The sequence below is a fragment of the Mobula birostris genome, chromosome 2 (assembly GCF_030028105.1).
Source record: "Mobula birostris isolate sMobBir1 chromosome 2, sMobBir1.hap1, whole genome shotgun sequence".
NCBI classification, from domain to species: Eukaryota; Metazoa; Chordata; class Chondrichthyes; order Myliobatiformes; family Myliobatidae; genus Mobula; species Mobula birostris.
The window spans coordinates 91,230,056-91,248,866 of NC_092371.1; the positions used below are offsets into that span (position 1 = coordinate 91,230,056).

Here is an 18,811-nt window from a genome sequence, read left to right on the forward strand (position 1 = left end):
TCAGTAAATCGCAGACTGTGTTTTGTCATCAGTGAATCTCAGACTGTGTCGTCAGTAAATCTTAGACTGTCATCAGTAAATCTCAGACTGTGTTGTGTTGTCAGTGAATCTCAGACTGTTTTGTGTCATCAGTAAATCTCAGAATGTGTCGTCAGTAAATCTCAGACTGTGTTGTGTTGTCAGTGAATCTCAGACTTTTGTGTCGTCAGTAAATCTCAGACCGTGTCGTCAGTAAATCTCAGACTGTGTCATCAGCAAATCTCAGACTGTGCCATCAGTAAATCTCAGACTGTGTTGTGTTGTCAGTCAATCTCAGACTGTTTTGTGTCGTCAGTAAATCTCAGACTTTGTTGTGTTGTCAGTGAATCTCAGACTGTGTTGTGTCATCAGTAAATCTCAGACTGTGTTGTGTCATCAGTAAATCTCAGACTGTGTTGTGTCGTCAGTGAATCTCAGACTGTGTTGTGTCGTCAGTGAATCTCAGACTGTGTTGTGTCGTCAGTGAATCTCAGACTGTTTTGTGTCATCAGTAAATCTCAGACTGTGTTGTGTTGTCAGTGAATGTCAGACTGTGTTGTGTCATCAGTAAATCTCAGACTGTGTGTTGTCAGTGAATGTCAGACTGTGTTGTGTCATCAATAAATCTCAGACTGTGTTGTCTCCTCCGTAAATCTCAGACTGTGTTGTGTCGTCAGTGAATCTCAGACTGTGTTGTGTTGTCTGTAAATCTCAGACTGTGTTGTGTCGTCAGTAAATCTCAGACTGTGTCATCAGTGAATCTCAGACTGTGTCGTCAGTAAATCTCAGTCTGTGTTGTGTTGTCAGTGAATCTCAGACTGTGTTGTTTTGTCAATAAATCCAAGACTGCATTGTCTTGTCAGTAATTCGCAGACTGTGTCGTCAGTAAATCAGAGACTGTGTCGTCAGTAAATCACAGAATGTGTTGTCAGCGAACCTTAGACTTCATCGTCAGTGAATCTCAGACAGTGTTGTCATAGAAACATAGAAAACCTACTGCACAATACAAGCCATATGGCCCACAGAGATGTACCGAACGTGTCCCTACCTTAGAAATTACTAGGCTTACCTATAGCCCTCTAGTTTACTAAGCTCCATTTACCTATCTAAAAGTCTCTTAAAAGACCCTATTATATCCGCCTCCACCACCGTTACTGGCAGCCCATTACAAGCACTCACCACTGTCTGTGTAAAAAACTTGCTCCTGACATCTCCTCTGCACATGCTCCCCAGCACTTTAAACCTGTGTCCTCTTGTGGCAACCATGTCAGCCCTGGGAAAAAGCCTCTGACTATTCATGTGATCAGTGCCTCTCATTATCTGATACACCTCTATCAGGTCACCTCTCATCCTCCGTCACTCCAAGGAGAAAAGGCCGAGTTCACTGAAACTATTCTCATCAGGCATACTCCCCAATGCAGGCAACATCCTTGTAAATCTCCTCTGCACCCTTTCTGTGGTTTCCACATCCTTCCTGTAGTGAGGCGACCAGAACTGAGCACAGAACTCCAAGTGTGGTCTGACCAGGGTCCTATATAGCCGCAACATTACCTCTCGGCTCCTAAATTCAATTACACGATTGATGAAGGCCAATGCACCGTATGCCGCCTTAACCACAGAGTCAACCTGCGCAGCTGTTTTGAGTGTCCTATGGACTTGGACCCCAAGATCCCTCTGATCCTGCACACTGCCAAGAGTCTTACTATTAATACTACATTCTACCATCATATTTGACCTACGAAAATGAACCACTTCACACTTATCTGGGTTGAACTCCATCTGCCAATTTTCTCAGTCTTGCTGTAACTTATGACAGCCCTCCACACTATCCACAACACCTCCAACCTTTGTGTCATCAGCAAACTTACTAACCCATCCCTCCACTTCCTCATCCATGTCATTTATAAAAATCACAAAGAGTAAGGGTCCCAGAACAGATTCCTGAGGCACACCACTGGTCACCGGCCTCCATGCAGAATATGACCCGTCTACAGCCACTCTTTGCCTTTTGTGGGCAAGCCGGTCCTGGATCCACAAAGCAATGTCCCCTTGGATCCCATGCCTCCTTACTTTCTCAATAAGCCTTGCATGGGGTAACTTATCAAATGCCTTGCTGAAATCCATATACACCTACTGCTCTTCCTTCATTAATGTGTTTAGTCACATCCTCAAAAAATTCAATCAGGCGCATAAGACATGACCTGCCCTTGACTGACTGACTGACTGACTACTCCTAATCACATTATACCTCTCCAAATGTTCATAAATCCTGCCTCTCAGGATCTTTTCCAACAATTAACCAACCACTGATGTAAGACTCACTGGTCTATAATTTCCTGCGCTCTCAGCAATCTCCTCTCTCGCCTCCCACAGTAGCCTGGGGTACATCTCACCTGGTCCCGGTGACTTATCCAACTTTATGCATTCCAAAAGATCCAGCATATCCTCTCTCTTAATATCTATATGCTCAAGCTTTTCAGTCTGCTGCAAGTCATCACTACAATCACCAAGATTCTTTTCCATAGTGAATACGGAAGTAAAGTATTCATTAAGTACTTCTGCTGTTTCCTCCGGTTCCATACATACTTTCCCACTGTCACACTTGATACTTTCTTTCACACCTTATCCTCTTGCTCTTCACATACTTGTAGAATGCCTTGGGGTTTTCCTTTACCTTGCCCGCCAAGGCCTTCTCATGGCCCCTTCTGGCCCTCCTAATTTCCTTCTTAAGCTCCTTCCTATTATCCTATAATCTTCTAGATCTCTAACATTACCTAGCTCTCTGAACCTTTTGCAAGCTTTTCTTTTCTTCTTGACTGGATTTACAACATACTTTGTACACCACGGTTCCTGTACCCAACCATAACTTCCCTGTCTCATTGAAATGTACCTATGCAGGACTCCACACAAATATCCCCTGAATATTTGCCACATTTCTTCTGTATTTTTCCCTGAGAATATTTGTTTCCAATTTAAGCCTCCAATTTCCTGCCTGATAGCCTTATAATTCCCCTTACTCCAATTAAACGCTTCTCTAACTTGTCTGATCCTATCTCTCTCCAATGCTATCTCCAAAATGCTCTCCCACTGAGAGGTCTGATACCTGACCAGGTTCATTTCCCAATACCAAATCAAGTACAGCCTCTCCTCTTGTAGGCTTATCTACATATTGTGTCAAGAAACTTTCCTGAACACACCCAACAAACTCCACCCCATCTAAACACCTTGCTCTAAGGAGATGTCAATCAATATCTGGGAAATTAAACTCTCCCATCATAGCAACTCTGCTATTATTATACCTTTCAGGATCTGTTTCACTATCTGCTCCTCGATATTCCTGTTATTATTGGGCGGCCTATAAAAAACACCCAGTAGAGTTATTGACCCCTTCTTGTTCCTAACTTCCACCCACAGAGACTCCGTAGACAATCCCTCCATGACGTCCACCTTTTCTGCAGCCATGACACTATCTCTGATCAACAGTGCCATGCCCCCACCTCTTTTGCCTCCCTCCCTGTCCTTTCTGAAACATCTAAAACCCGGCACTTGAAGTAACCATTCCTGTCCCTGAGCCATCCAAGTCTCTGTAATGGCCACCACACCATAGCTCCAAGTACTGATCTATGCTCTAAGCTCATCTGCTTTGTTCACAACACTCCTTACGTTAAAATAGACACATCTCAAACCTTCGGAATGAGCGCGTCCCTTCTTTATCACCTGCCTATCCTCCCTCTCGCACTGTCTACAAACTTTCTCTATTTGTGAGCCAACCTCTTCTTCCCCAGTCTCTTTTCAGTTCCCACCCCCCCAACAATTCTAGTTTAAACTCTCCCTAGTAGCCTTAGCAAACCTCCCCGCCAGGATATTGGTCCCCTGGGGTTCATGTGCAGCCTGTCCTTTTTGTACAGGTCACACCTGCCCCAAAAGCCATCCCAATGATCCAGAAATCTGAATCCTTGCTCTCCGCTTCGATCCCTCAGCCACGCATTTATCCTCCACCTCATTCTATTCCTATTCTCACTGTCGTGTGACACAGGCAGTCATCCCAAGATTACTACCTTTACGGTCCTGTTTCTCAACTTAATTCCTAACTCCCTGTAGTCTTTTTTTCAGGGCCTCTTCCCTTTTCCTACCTATGTCATTGGTACCAATATGTACCACAACCTCTGGCTGTTCTCCCTCCTGCTGCAGGATTCAGTTTTGGTCACCAAATTACAGGAAGGATATAAATAAGGTTGAAAGAGGTTTACAAGGTTGTTGCCGGGACTTGAGAAACTCAGTTACAGAGAAAGGTTGAATAGGCTAGGACTTTATTCCCTGGAGCGTAGAAGAATGAGGGGAGATTTGATAGAGGTATATAAAATTATGATGGGTATAGATAGAGTGAATGCAAGCAGGATTTTTCCACTGAGGCAAGGGGAGAAAAAAACCAGAGGACATGGGTTAAGGGTGAGGGGGGAAAAGTTAAAGGGAACATTACGGGGGGCTTCTTCACACAGAGAGTGGTGGGAGTATGGAATGAGCTGCCAGACGAGGTGGTAAATGCGGGTTCTTTTTTAACACTTAAGAATAAATTGGACAGATACATGGATGGGAGGTGTATGGAGGGATATGGTCCGTGTGCAGGTCAGAGGGACTAGGCAGAAAATGGTTCGGCACAGCCAAGAAGGGCCAAAAGGCCTGTTTCTGTGCTGTAGTTTCTATGGTTCTATGGTTCTATATCTTGGACGCGATCCGAAACATCCCGGACCTTGGCACCTGGGAGGCAAACTACCATCCGAGTTTCATTCCTGCATCCAGAGAATCGTCTGTCTCACCCCCTAACTATAGAGTCCCCTATCACTGCTGCCATTCTCTTCCCTTCCCTGCCCCTCTGAGCTACAAGGCCAGACTCTGTGCCAGAGGCACGGCCACTGTTATTCCCCCCCAGGTAGGCTGCTTGCCCCAACAGTACTCAAACAGGAGTACTTATTGTCAAGGGTTACAGCCACAGGGGTACTCTCTAGTACCTGACTCTCCCCCTTCCCACTCCTGACTGTAACCCACTTGTCTGTCTCTCGTGACCCGGTGTGACCACCTGCCTTTAACTCCTTTCTATCACCTCTTCGCTCTCCCTGACCAAGTGAAGGTTATTGAGCTGCAACTCCAGTTCCCTAACGCAGTCCCTTAGGAGCTGCAGCTCGACACACCTGGTGCAGATATGCTCTTGTCAGCAAATCTCAGACTGTTGTGTTGTCAGTATATCTAAAACTGTGTTGTGTCGTCAGTAAATCTCAAACTTTGTCGTCAGTATATCTAAAACTATGTTGTATTGTCAGTAAATCACAGACTGTGTTATGTTGTCACAAAATCTCAGGCAGTGTAGTCAGTAAATCTCAGATTGTGTTGTCTCATCAGTAAATCTCAGACTATGTTGTGTCATCAGTAAATCTCAAACTTTATCGTCAGTAAATCACAGACTATGTTGTATCATCAGTAAATCTCAGACTGTGTTGTGTTGTCAGTAAATCTCAGACTGTGTTGATTTGTCAGTAAATCTCAGACTTTGTCATCAGTAAATCTCAGACTGTGTTGTGTCATCAGTAAATCTCACACTGTGTCGTCAGAGAATCTCAGACTATGTTGTGTCATCAGTGAATCTCAGACTGTGTTGTCTCATCAGTAAATCTTAGACTGTGTTGCGTTGTGAGTAAATCTCAGACTGCGTTATGTTATCACTAAATCTCAGGTATTGTAGTCAGTAAATATCAAACTGTGTTACCTCGTCAATAAATCTCAGACTGTGTTGTATTGTCAATAAATCCAAGACCGCGTTGTCTTGTCAGTATATCTCTGACTGTGTCATCAGTAAATCACAGACTGTGTTGAGTTGTCATTAAATCACAGACAGTTTAGTCAATGAATCTCAGACTGTGTTGATTTGTCAGTGAATCTCAGACTTTGTCATCAGTAAATCTCAGACTGCGTCATCACTAAATCTCAGACTATATCATTAGTAAATCTCACACTGTGTCATCAGTGAATCTCAGACTGTGTTGCATTGTCAGTAAATCTCAGACTGTGTTGTGTTTTCAATAAATCCAATTATTTTCAATAAATGGCCAAATTCTGCACTTACAGTATGTGTTACGGTCTTATAGCATAGGAACAGCCATGTTGATGTTGTGTCGTCAGTAAATCTCAGACTGTGTTGTGTTGTCAGTAAATCTCAGAATGTGGTATGTTGTCACTAAATCTCAGGCAGTGTAGTCAGTAAATCTCGGACTGTGATCAGAGTCAGTAAATCTCGGATTTATTGTGTTCTCAACAAATCCAATTATTTTCAGTAAATGGCAAAATTCTGCACTTACAGTCGTCAGGAACTCTCAGACTGTGTTGTGTCATCAGTAAACCTCAGACTGTGTTGCGTCGTCAGTAAATCTCAGGCTGTTTTGTGTCATCAGTAAATCTCAGACTGTGTTATAGAACATAGAATAGTACAGCACAGTACAGGCCCTTCGGCCCACAATGTTGTGCCGACCCTCAAACCCTGCCTCCCATATAAGCCCCCACCTTAGATTCCTCCATATACCTGTCTAGTAGTCTCTTAAACTTCACTAGTGTATCTGCCTCCACCACTGACTCAGGCAGTGCATTCCACGCACCAACCACTCTCTGAGTAAAAAATCTTCCTCTAATATCCCCCTTGAACTTCCCACCCCTTACCTTAAAGCCATGTCCTCTTGTATTGAGCAGCGGTGCCCTGGGGAAGAGGCGCTGGCTATCCACTCTATCTATTCCTCTTATTATCTTGTACACCTCTATCATGTCTCCTCTCATCCTCCTTCTCGCCAAAGAGTAAAGCCCTAGCTCCCTTAATCTCTGATCATAATGCATACTTTCTAAACCAGGCAGCATCCTGGTAAATCTCCTCTGTACCCTTTCCAATGCTTCCACATCCTTCCTATACTGAGGTGACCAGAACTGGACACAGTACTCCAAGTGTGGCCTAACCAGAGTTTTATAGAGCTGCATCATTACATCGCGACTCTTAAGCTCTATCCCTCGACTTATGAAAGCTAACAACCCATCAGCTTTCTTAACTACCCTATCCACCTGTGAGGCAACTTTCAGGGATCTGTGGACATGTACCCCCAGATCTCTCTGCTCCTCCACACTACCAAGTATCCTGCCATTTACTTTGTACTCTGCCTTGAAGTTTGTCCTTCCAAAGTGTACCACCTCACACTTCTCCGGGTTGAACTCCATCTGCCACTTCTCAGCCCACTTCTGCATCCTATCAATGTCTCTCTGCCATCTTCGACAATCCTCTACACTATCTACAACACCACCAACCTTTGAGTCGTCTGCAAACTTGTCAACCCCCCCCTTCTACCCCCACATCCAGGTCGTTAATAAAAATCACAGCTTTCCCACCACAGACGTAAGGCTCACTGGTCTATAATTACCCGGACTATCCCTACTACCTTTTTTGAACAAGGGACCAACATCCGCCTCCCTCCAATCCTCCGGTACCATTCCCGTGGACAACGAGGACATAAAGATCCTAGCCAGAGGCTCAGCAATCTCTTCTCTTGCCTCGTGGAGCAGCCTGGGGAATATTCCGTCAGGCCCCGTGGACTTATCTGTCCTAATGTATTTTAACAACTCCAACATCTCCTCTCCCTTAATATCAACATGCTCCAGAACATCAACCTCACTCATATTGTCCTCACCATCATCAAGTTCCCTCTCATTGGTGAATACCGAAGAGAAGTATTCATTGAGGACCTCGCTCACTTCCACAGCCTCCAGGAACATCTTCCCATCTTTATCTCTAATCGGTCCTACCTTCACTCCTGTCATCCTTTTTTTTCTTCACATAATTGAAGAATGCCTTGGGGTTTTCATTTACCCTACTCGCCAAGGCATCTCATGCCCCTTCTTGCTCTTCTCAGCCCCTTCTTAAGCTCCTTTCTTGCTTCCCTATATTCCTCAATAGACCCATCTGATCCTTGCTTCCTAAACCTCATGTATGCTGCCTTCTTCCACCTGACTAGATTTTCCACCTCACTTGTCACCCATGGTTCCTTCACCCTACCATTCTTTATCTTCCTCACTGGGACAAATTTATCCCTTACATCCTGCAAGAGATCTCTAAACATCGACCACATGTCCATAGTACATTTCCCTGCAAAAACATCATCCCAATTCACACCCGCAAGTTCTAGCCTTACAGCCTCATAATTTGCCTTTCCCCAATTAAAAATTTTCCTGTCCTCTTTGATTCTATCCTTTTCCATGATAATTTTAAAGCCCAGGGAGCGGTGGTCACTGTCCCCCAGATGCTCACCCACTGAGAGATCTGTGACCTGACCCGGTTCATTACCTAGTACTAGATCTAGTATGGCATTCCCCCGGTCGGCCTGTCCACATACTGTGACAGGAATCCATCCTGGACACTTAACAAATTCTGCCCCATCTAAACCCTTGGAACTAATCAGGTGCCAATCAACATTATGTTGTCAGTAAATCTCAGACTGTGTTGTGTTGTCAGTAAATTTCAGACTGTTGTGTCGTCAGTAAATCTCAGACTGTGTTGTGTCGTCAGTAAATCTCAGACTGTGTTATGTTGTCAGTAAATATCAGACTGCGTTGTGTTGTCAGTAAATCTCAGACTGTGTCGTCAGTAAATCTCAGACTGTGTTGTGTTGTCAGTAAATCTCAGACTGTGTTCTGTCATCAGTAAATCTCAGACTATGTTGTGTCGTCAGTAAATCTCAGACTGTGCTGTCAGTAAATCTCAGACTGTGTTGTGTCATCAGTAAATTTCAGACTGTGTTGTCAGTAAATATCAGACTGTGTTGTGTCATCAGTAAATCTCAGACTGTGTTGTGTCGTCAGTAAATTTCAGACTGTGTTGTGTCATCAGTATATCTCAGACTGTTGTATCATCAGTAAATTTCAGACTGTGTTGTGTTGTCAGTAAATTTCAGACTGTGTCGTCAGTAAACTTCAGACTCTGTTGTGTCGTCAGTAAATCTCAGACTGTGTTGTGTTGTCAGTAAATATCAGACTGCGTTGTGTTGTCAGTAAATCTCAGACTGTGTTGTCAGTAAATCTCAGACTGTGTTGTGTTGTCAGTAAATATCAGACTGTGTTGTGTCATCAGTAAGTCTCAGACTGTCATCAGTATATCTCAGACTGCATTGTGTCATCAGTAAATTTCAGACTGTGTTGTCAGTAAATATCAGACTATGTTGTGTCGTCAGTAAATCTCAGACTGTGTTCTGTCATCAGTATATCTCAGACTGTGTTGTGTCAAGAGTAAATCTCAGACTGTGTTGTGTCTTCAGTAAATCTCAGACTGTGTTGTGTTGTCAGCAAATCTCAAACTGTGTTGTCAGTAAATCTCAGACTGTGTTGTGTCGTCAGTAAATCTCAGACTGTGTTGTGTCATCAGTAAATCTCAGACTGTCATCAGTATATCTCAGACTGTTGTATCATCAGTAAATTTCAGACTGTGTTGTGTTGTCAGTAAATCTCAGACTGTGTTGTGTCGTCAGTAAATCTCAGACTGTGTTGTGTCGTCAGTAAATCTCAGACTGTGTTGTGTTGTCAGTAAATCTCAGACTGTGTTGTGTCGTCAGTAAATCTCAGACTGTTATCAGTATATCTCAGACTGTGTTGTGTCATCAGTAAATATCAGACTGTGTTGTGTGGTCAGTAAATCTCAGACTGTGTTGTGTTGTCAGTAAATTTCAGACTGTTGTGTCGTCAGTAAATCTCAGACTGTGTTGTGTCGTCAGTAAATCTCAGACTGTGTTATGTTGTCAGTAAATATCAGACTGCGTTGTGTTGTCAGTAAATCTCAGACTGTGTCGTCAGTAAATCTCAGACTGTGTTGTGTTGTCAGTAAATCTCAGACTGTGTTCTGTCATCAGTAAATCTCAGACTATGTTGTGTCGTCAGTAAATCTCAGACTGTGCTGTCAGTAAATCTCAGACTGTGTTGTGTCATCAGTAAATTTCAGACTGTGTTGTCAGTAAATATCAGACTGTGTTGTGTCATCAGTAAATCTCAGACTGTGTTGTGTCGTCAGTAAATTTCAGACTGTGTTGTGTCATCAGTATATCTCAGACTGTTGTATCATCAGTAAATTTCAGACTGTGTTGTGTTGTCAGTAAATTTCAGACTGTGTCGTCAGTAAACTTCAGACTCTGTTGTGTCGTCAGTAAATCTCAGACTGTGTTGTGTTGTCAGTAAATATCAGACTGCGTTGTGTTGTCAGTAAATCTCAGACTGTGTTGTCAGTAAATCTCAGACTGTGTTGTGTTGTCAGTAAATATCAGACTGTGTTGTGTCATCAGTAAGTCTCAGACTGTCATCAGTATATCTCAGACTGCATTGTGTCATCAGTAAATTTCAGACTGTGTTGTCAGTAAATATCAGACTATGTTGTGTCGTCAGTAAATCTCAGACTGTGTTCTGTCATCAGTATATCTCAGACTGTGTTGTGTCAAGAGTAAATCTCAGACTGTGTTGTGTCTTCAGTAAATCTCAGACTGTGTTGTGTTGTCAGCAAATCTCAAACTGTGTTGTCAGTAAATCTCAGACTGTGTTGTGTCGTCAGTAAATCTCAGACTGTGTTGTGTCATCAGTAAATCTCAGACTGTCATCAGTATATCTCAGACTGTTGTATCATCAGTAAATTTCAGACTGTGTTGTGTTGTCAGTAAATCTCAGACTGTGTTGTGTCGTCAGTAAATCTCAGACTGTGTTGTGTCGTCAGTAAATCTCAGACTGTGTTGTGTTGTCAGTAAATCTCAGACTGTGTTGTGTCGTCAGTAAATCTCAGACTGTTATCAGTATATCTCAGACTGTGTTGTGTCATCAGTAAATATCAGACTGTGTTGTGTGGTCAGTAAATCTCAGACTGTGTTGTGTCTTCAGTAAATCTCAGACTGTGTTGTGTAGTCAGTAAATATCAGACTGTGTTGTGTAGTCAGTAAATATCAGACTGTGTTTTGTCAGTAAATCTCAGACTGTGTTTTGTCAGTAAATCTCAGACTATGTTGTCAGTAAATATCAGACTGTGTTGTGTTGTCAGTAAATATCAGACTGTGTTGTGTCGTCAGTAAATATCAGACTGTCATCAGTATATCTCAGACTGTGTTGTGTAGTCAGTAAATATCAGACTGTGTTTTGTCAGTAAATCTCAGACTATGTTGTCAGTAAATATCAGACTGTGTTGTGTCATCAGTAAATATCAGACTGTCATCAGTATATCTCAGACTGTGTTGTGTCATCAGTAAATTTCAGACTGTGTTGTCAGTAAATATCAGACTGTGTTGTGTCGTCAGTAAATATCAGACTGTGTTGTGTCGTCAGTAAATCTCAGACTGTGTTGTGTCGTCAGTAAATCTCAGACTGTGTTGTGTCGTCAGTAAATTTCAGACTGTGTTGTGTCGTCAGTAAATCTCAGACTGTCATCAGTATATCTCAGACTGTGTTGTCAGTAAATCTCAGACTGTGTTGTCAGTAAATATCAGACTGCGTTGTGTCGTCAGTAAACATCAGACTGTGTTGTGTCGTCAGTAAGTATCAGACTGCATTGTTTTGTCAGTAAATCTCAGACTGTGTTGTTTTGTCAGTAAATCTCAGACTGTGTTGTTTTGTCAGTAAATATCAGACTGTGTTGTGTTGTCAGTAAATCTCAGACTGTGTTGTGTTGTCTGGTGTTCTGTGCTCGGAGTCAGATGTGGGAAGTCCTGGAGTCTCCCAGCCTCCCGGACGGCCACATCTGTACCCGGCGTGTCGAGCTGCAGCTCCTAAGGGACCGCGTTAGGGAACTGGAGATGCAGCTCGATGACCTTGTCTGGTCAGGGAAAGCAAGGAGGTGATAGAAGTTATAGGCAGGTGGTCACACTGAAGCCGCGGGAGACAGACAGGAGAGGGAAGAGGAAGTGTCAGGTACTAGAGAGTACACCTGTGGCTGTCCCCCCTGAGCAAGAAGTACTCCTGTTTGAGTGCTGTTGGGGGGGACAGCGTATCAAGTGGAAGCAACAGTGGCTACGCCTCTGGCACAGAGTTTGTTCCTGTGTCTCAGAAGGGTAGGGAAGGGAAGGGAAGAGGATGGCAGCAGTGATAGGGGACTCTGTAGTTGGGGGGTCAGACAGGCGATTCTGTGGACGCAGGAAAGAAACTCAGATGGTAGCTTGCCTCCCAGGTGTCAGGGTCCGGAATGTTTCTGATCGTGTCCATGATATCCTGAAGTGGGAAGGTGAACAGCCAGAGGTCGTGGTACATATTGGTACCAACGACATAGGCAGGAAAAGGAAGGAGGTCATGAAAGCAGACTAGAGGGAGTTAGGAAGGAAGTTGAGAAGCAGGACCTCAAAGATAGTCATCTCGGGATTACTGTCTGTGCCACGCGACAGTAAGTATAGGAATAGAGTGAGGTGGAGGATAAATGCGTGGCTGAGGGTTTGGAGCAGGGGGCAAGGATTCGGATTTCTGGATCATTGGGACCTCTTTTGGGGCAGGTGTGACCTGTACAAAAAGGACGGGTTCCACTTGAATCCCAGGGGGACCAATATCCTGGCGGGGAGGTCTGCTAAGTCTACTGGGGAGAGTTTAAACTAGAATTGTTGGGGGGTGGGAACTGAACTGAAGAGACTAAGGAAGAGGAGGTTGGCTCACAAATAGAGAAAGCTTGGAGACAGTGTGTGAGGTAGGATAGTGAACGGACACACTCAGACCAACGGTTTGAGATGTGTCTATTTTAACGCAAGGAGTATTGTGAACAAAGCGGATGAGCTTAGACACAAGGAAATCTGCAAGTGCTGGAAATTCGAGCAACACACAAAAAATGCTAGTGGAACGCAGCAGGCAAGACAGCATCCATAGGAAGAAGCACAGTCGACGTTTCGGGCCAAGACCCTTTGTCAGGACTAACTTTCTTTCAGTTCGTCCTGACGAAGGGTCTCGGCCTGAAACGTTGACTGTGCTTCTTCCTATGGATGCTGTCTGGCCCGCTGCATTCCACCAGCATTTTGTGTGTGTTGGATGAGCTTAGAATGAGGATCAGTACTTGGAGATATGATGTGGTGGCCATTACAGAAACTTGGATGGCTCAGGAACAGGAATGGTTACTTCAAGTGCCGGGTTTTAGATGTTTCAGAAAGGACAGGGAGGGAGGCAAAAGAGGTGGGGGTGTGGCACTGTTGATCAGAGATAGTGTCACGGCTGCAGAAAAGGTGGATGCCATGGAGGGATTGTCTACGGAGTCTCTGTGGGTGGAGGTTAGAAACAAGAAGGGGTCAATAACTCTACCGGGTGATTTTTATAGGCCGCCCAATAGTAACAGGAATATCGAGGAGCAGAGAAGGAAACGGATACTGGAAAGGTGTAATAATAACAGAGTTGTCATGGTGGGAGATTTTAATTTCCCAAGTATCAATTGGCATCTCCTTAGAGCAAGAGGTTTAGATGGGGTGGAGTTTGTTAGGTGTATTCAGGAAGGTTTCTTGACACAATATGTAGATAAGCCTACAAGAGGAGAGGCTACTTGATTTGGTATTGGGAAATGAACCTGGTCAGGTGTCAGATCTCTCAGTGGGAGAGTATTTTGGAGATAGTGATCATAATTCTTTCTCCTTTACAATAGCATTGGAGAGAGATAGGAACAGACAAGTTAGAAAAGCATTTAGTTGGAGTAAGGGGAATTATGAGCTATCAGGCAGAAACTTGGAAGCTTATATTGGGAACAGATTTTCTCAGGGAAAGGTACGAAAGAATTATGGCAAATGTTCAGGGGATATTTGTGTGGAGTTCTGCATAGGTACGTTCCAATGAGACAGGGAAGTTATGGTAGGGTACAGGAACCGGGGTGTACAAATGCTGTAGTAAATCTAGTCCAAAAGAAAAGAAAAACTTACGAAAGGTTCAGAGAGCTTGGTAATGTTAGAGATCTAGAAGATTATAAGGCTAACAGGAAGGAGCTTAAGAAGGAAACTAGGAGAGCCAGAAGGGGCCATGAGAAGGCCTTGGTGAGCAGGATTAAGGAAAACCCCAAGGCATTCTACAAGTACGTGAAGAGCAAGAGGATAAGACGTGAAAGAATAGGACCTATCAAGTGTGACAGTGGGAAAGTGTGTATGGAACTGGAGGAAATAGCAGAGGTACTTAATAAATACTTTACTTCCGTATTCATTATGGAAAATGATCTTGGTGATTGTAGGGATGACTTGCAGCAGACTGAAAAGCTTGAGCATGTAGATATTAAGAAAGAGGATGTGCTGGAGCTTTTGGAAAGCATCAAGTTGGATAAGTCGCTGGGACCGGATGAGATGTACCCCAGGCTACTGTGGGAGGCGAGGGAGGAGATTGCTGAGCCTCTGGCGATGATCTTTGCATCATCGATGGGGACGGGAGAGGTTCCGGAGGACTGGAGAGTTGCGGATGTCATTCCATTATTCAAGAATGGGAGTAGAAATGGCAGATGGAGTTCAACCCAGATAAATGTGAAGTGGTTCATTTTGGTAGGTCAAATATGATAGCAGAATATAGTATGAATGGTAAAACACTTGGCAGTGTGGAGGCTCAGAGGGATCTTGGGGTTCAAGTCTATAGGACGCTCAAAGCAGCTGTGCAGGTTGACTCTGTGGTTAAGAGGGCATACGGTGTATTGGCCTTCATCTTCTTCTTCTTCGGCTTGTATTGGCCTTCATCAATCGTGGAATTGAATTTTGGAGCCGGGATGTAATGTTGCAGCTGTATAGGACCCTGGTCAGACCTCACTTGGAGTACTGTGCTCAGTTCTGGTGGCCTCAGTACAGGAAGGATGTGGAAACCACAGAAAGGGTGCAGAGGAGATTTACAAGGATGTTGCCTGGAATGGGGAGCATGCCTTATGAAAACAGATTGAGTGAACTCGGCCTTTTCTCCTTAGCGTGACGGAGGATGAGAGGTGTCCTGATAGAGGAGTATAAGATAGTGAGAGGCATTGATCGTGTGGACAGTCAGAGGCTTTTTCCCAGGGCTGAAATGGTTGCCACAAGTGGGCACAGGTTTAAGGTGCTTGGGAGTAGGTACAGAGGAGATGTCAGGGGTAAGTTTTTTATGCAGAGAGTGGCGAGTACTTGGAATGGGCTGCCGGCAACAGTGGTGGAGGTGGATATGATAGGGTCTTTTAAGAGACTTTTGGATAGGTACATGGAACTTAGAAAAATAGAGGGCTATGGGTAAGCCTAGTAATTTCTAAGGTAGGGACATGTTCAGCGCAACTTAGTGGGCCGAAGGGCCTGTATTGTGCTGTAGGTTTTCTATGTCAGAAAATCTTAGACTGTGTTGATTCTCAGACTATGTTATGTTGTCAGTAAATCTGAATTTGTGTCATCAGTAAATTACAGATGGTGTCGTCTGTAAATCTCAGAATGTGTTGTTTTGCAGTAAATCTCAGACTGTGTTGTCAGTAAATTGCAGATTGTTGTATCGTCGGAAAATCTCAGACTGTGTCATCAGTAAATCACAGACTTTATTGTGTCGTTAGTAGATCTCAGTCTATGTAGTGTTGTCAGTAAATTTCAGACTGTGTTATCTCTTCAGTAAATGCAGAATGTGTTGTGTTGTTAATAAATCTCAGTCTGTATCGTCAGTAAATCTCACTGTGTCACCAGTAAATCTCAGACTCTGTTGTCAGCAAATATCAGACTGTTTTTGGTCATCAGTAAGTCTCAGACTGTGTTGTGTCGTCAGTAAATCTCAGACTGTGTTGTGTCATCAGTAAATCTCAGACTGTGTTGTCAGTTCAGACTGTATCATCAGTAAATCTCAGACTGTGTTGTGTCGTCAGTAAATCTCAGACTGTGTCGTCAGTGAATATCAGACTGTGTCGTCAGTGAATCTCAAACTGTGTCATCAGTGAATCTCAGACAGTGTCATCACTAAATCTCAGACTGTGTTGTCTCGTCAGTAAATCTCAGACTGTGTCGTCAGTAAATCTCAGACTGTGTCGTCAGTGAATCTCAGACTGTGTCGTCAGTAAATCTCAGACTGTGTTGTCTCGTCAGTAAATCTCAGACTGTGTTGTGTCATCAGTAAATCTCAGACTGTTTTTGGTTGTCAGTAAATCTCAGACTGCGATGTCAGTAAACTGGGACTGTGTTGTTTTGTCAGTAAATCTTAGACTGTGTCGTCAGTAAATCTCCTTTGTGTCATCAGTAAATCTCAGACTGTTAGCCTTGTCAAGTTATATCCTGAGCACATCACTGACTAGATTCCTTCTGGCTTCGGTTCCAGTGGCATCTGCCCTTCACTTTTACCCTTATCCTTTCCCCATAGTCACCAATGTTACTGATCAGTTTCTAGTATTGGTAGCTTCTGTCTTCCCACTTAGCACCTCCCATTTCTGGCTCCACCTTCAATGTCTCCTATCCCACCCCTCAGTCCACGTGTATATTTCTCACTTGTTTTTGACTACTTCGAACCATCACCCATCTCCTAACTTGACCCCAATACTCCCCTACTTGGCTCTATCTGCCCTTCAATCTGTAGCCGTCCTTTTTTCTCTGGACCCTGCCTCACCACTCTCTCTCTTCACTTTATATTGTCTAGCTCCCCTTTCAACTCTTAGTTCTGATATCATGTTTTAACCCATACCATCAGTAGTTCCTGTCCTCCTCAGATATTTCTGCACTCACTGAGTTCCTCCAGCAAAATGTTGCTCCAGATTCCAGCATGTGTAGTCTCTTGTGACTTCAGTCACTTGCCCTGCCTCATTTCTCAATAAAGAGGCCAAGAGCTGTCCACTCTCTGGTTAGGGTTTCTACTTATTACTTGACAACATATCCTGCCCTCATCCAAGCTCCAAGCATGACGGCTGTTTCAGTTTATATCAGTGAAGTCAATATCACCTGCTATTTCAATTATTCTTCTGTGATCTCCCCACGTGTATTTGCTCCTTTAATTCACAATGGCCATTGTGAAACCTTTAGTAAAATTTCACCAAAATGATTACCCCCTACTTATTTCTAAATTCCACTCACATAACTTCACTGGACAATCACCCAGGAATATCCTCTGAAATATTAGAATAATATTTGTTATCACTGGATTATTTGAGCTGAATTTTATTATTTTCACGCTACAGGGAGCAGTTAAATGATGAGAACATGTTCTATATATCAAACTGAGCTGAGTTGTAGATTTGATAGGCTGCATATTGAAATGTGGGATATTTTTAGTAATAATTTTATTTTCCCAATTAGATTGCTGTTACCATTACCGAGGCACGAAAATTAATCGGTGTCAACATCGATCCTGTAGTTTATGTGAAAGTGGGAGACGAGAAAAAACACACAGCTACACAGAAGTCCACCAATTGCCCATTTTATAATGAGGTAAATCTGCTAATTACTGAAGCTATGGTCAACAGAATAATTCAGAAATGAAAATAATCATCTCCAGACTTGATTGCTGAAAAATGGCTCAGAGTGGGTTTGACAGAACTTGATTTATGGGCTGTAAGGGACAGTAAGGGCTCTGATTTACAAGATGTATTGGTTCAGTAACTAATGGGACAAAGTGAACTGTATTTAAACATGTCTAAATGCCTTTTAAATGTCATCATTGTGCTTGTCTCTAGCATTTCCTCTCACAGCTCTTTCGACACACGTACTATGTGGTGTGTGGAAAAAGTTCCTTTCCCCCAGGACCTTTCAAAGTTTTCCCCTCTCACTTTAAACCTTCGCCACCTAGGTTTTCCCTATGGCTGTTCACTTTATCTATGACCTTCATGATTTTATAAACCTCCATCAGGTCACCCCTTAGCCTTTTCTCTGTTGAAAAGTAGTTATAACCCATCCAGTTACTCCTTTTAACTCAACTCCTGCAGGCTGGTAACAGCTTCATATACACAAAATAATCTGCAGATGCTGGGATCAAAGCAACACTCACAACACACTGGAAGAACTCAGCAGGTCGGGCAGCATCAGTGGAAACAATGAGTCGACGTTTCGGGCCGGAACCCTTCGTCCCTTCGATCCCAACTGGTCCATTTGATCAACGTCTCATTGTAATCTTAGGTTATCTTTTTCACTGTCTACAATATTACCAATTTTAATGTCATCATCAAACTTAGCAACCATGGAATACGTTTTCATCCGAATCATTGATCTTTGACGAGCCACACCGATCTCTGTGGCACACCACTGGCCGGTAGGAATTGCAACCCTCCGCTACCACCATCTGTTTGCTTTCACTCAGTTAATTTCAGATCCAGTCAGCTAGCTCACCTTAGATCAAAGTAATATAATTTTCCAGTCTAACCTACTATGCAGCATTTTTTCAACAATCTTACTAAAGCCAATGTAGACAATGTGTACAGGTACTGCCCTTCCCATATCAACCCACTCAGTCTTTTGTTCATTTGTGGCACAATTTCCCACACATAAAGCCATACTGAATTTTCCTAATCAATCCTTTCCAAATACTGGTAGATCCTGTCATTGAAAATCCCCTCCAGTAAATTTCCCAATTTCAGGCTCTCTGCAGTTCCCTAACTTGTTCTTGCAGTTCTTCTTAACTAAAGGAACAACAATATATCATTATTTATTTCCCTTAATTCCTTACCCTCCATAACATTCTCCATGGTAAACACAGATGAAAAATATTTTTAAAGATTTCTTGTGACAACTCATGTAGACAAATACATTGATAACCTTGTTATCTTTTTGTTCTCAATGAGTTTGTAGACTTTTTTTTGATAATCTTCTTCACCTTGTCCATAAATTTGTGATCTTTAATTACAGTT

General features: G+C 43.2%; 1 protein-coding gene across 4 annotated transcripts in view; it reads left to right on the forward strand.

Annotated features, from left to right (window-relative positions):
• The window catches only part of fer1l4 (fer-1 like family member 4), a 353,096-nt gene that overhangs the window by 50,463 nt on the left and 283,822 nt on the right, over positions 1 to 18,811 (forward strand). For all 4 annotated transcript variants that reach the window (XM_072244965.1, XM_072244971.1, XM_072244979.1 and 1 more), the window contains exon 9: positions 17,268 to 17,399. In XM_072244965.1, the coding sequence (XP_072101066.1) occupies positions 17,268 to 17,399 (132 nt within the window). The remainder of the gene's footprint in view (positions 1 to 17,267; positions 17,400 to 18,811) is intronic.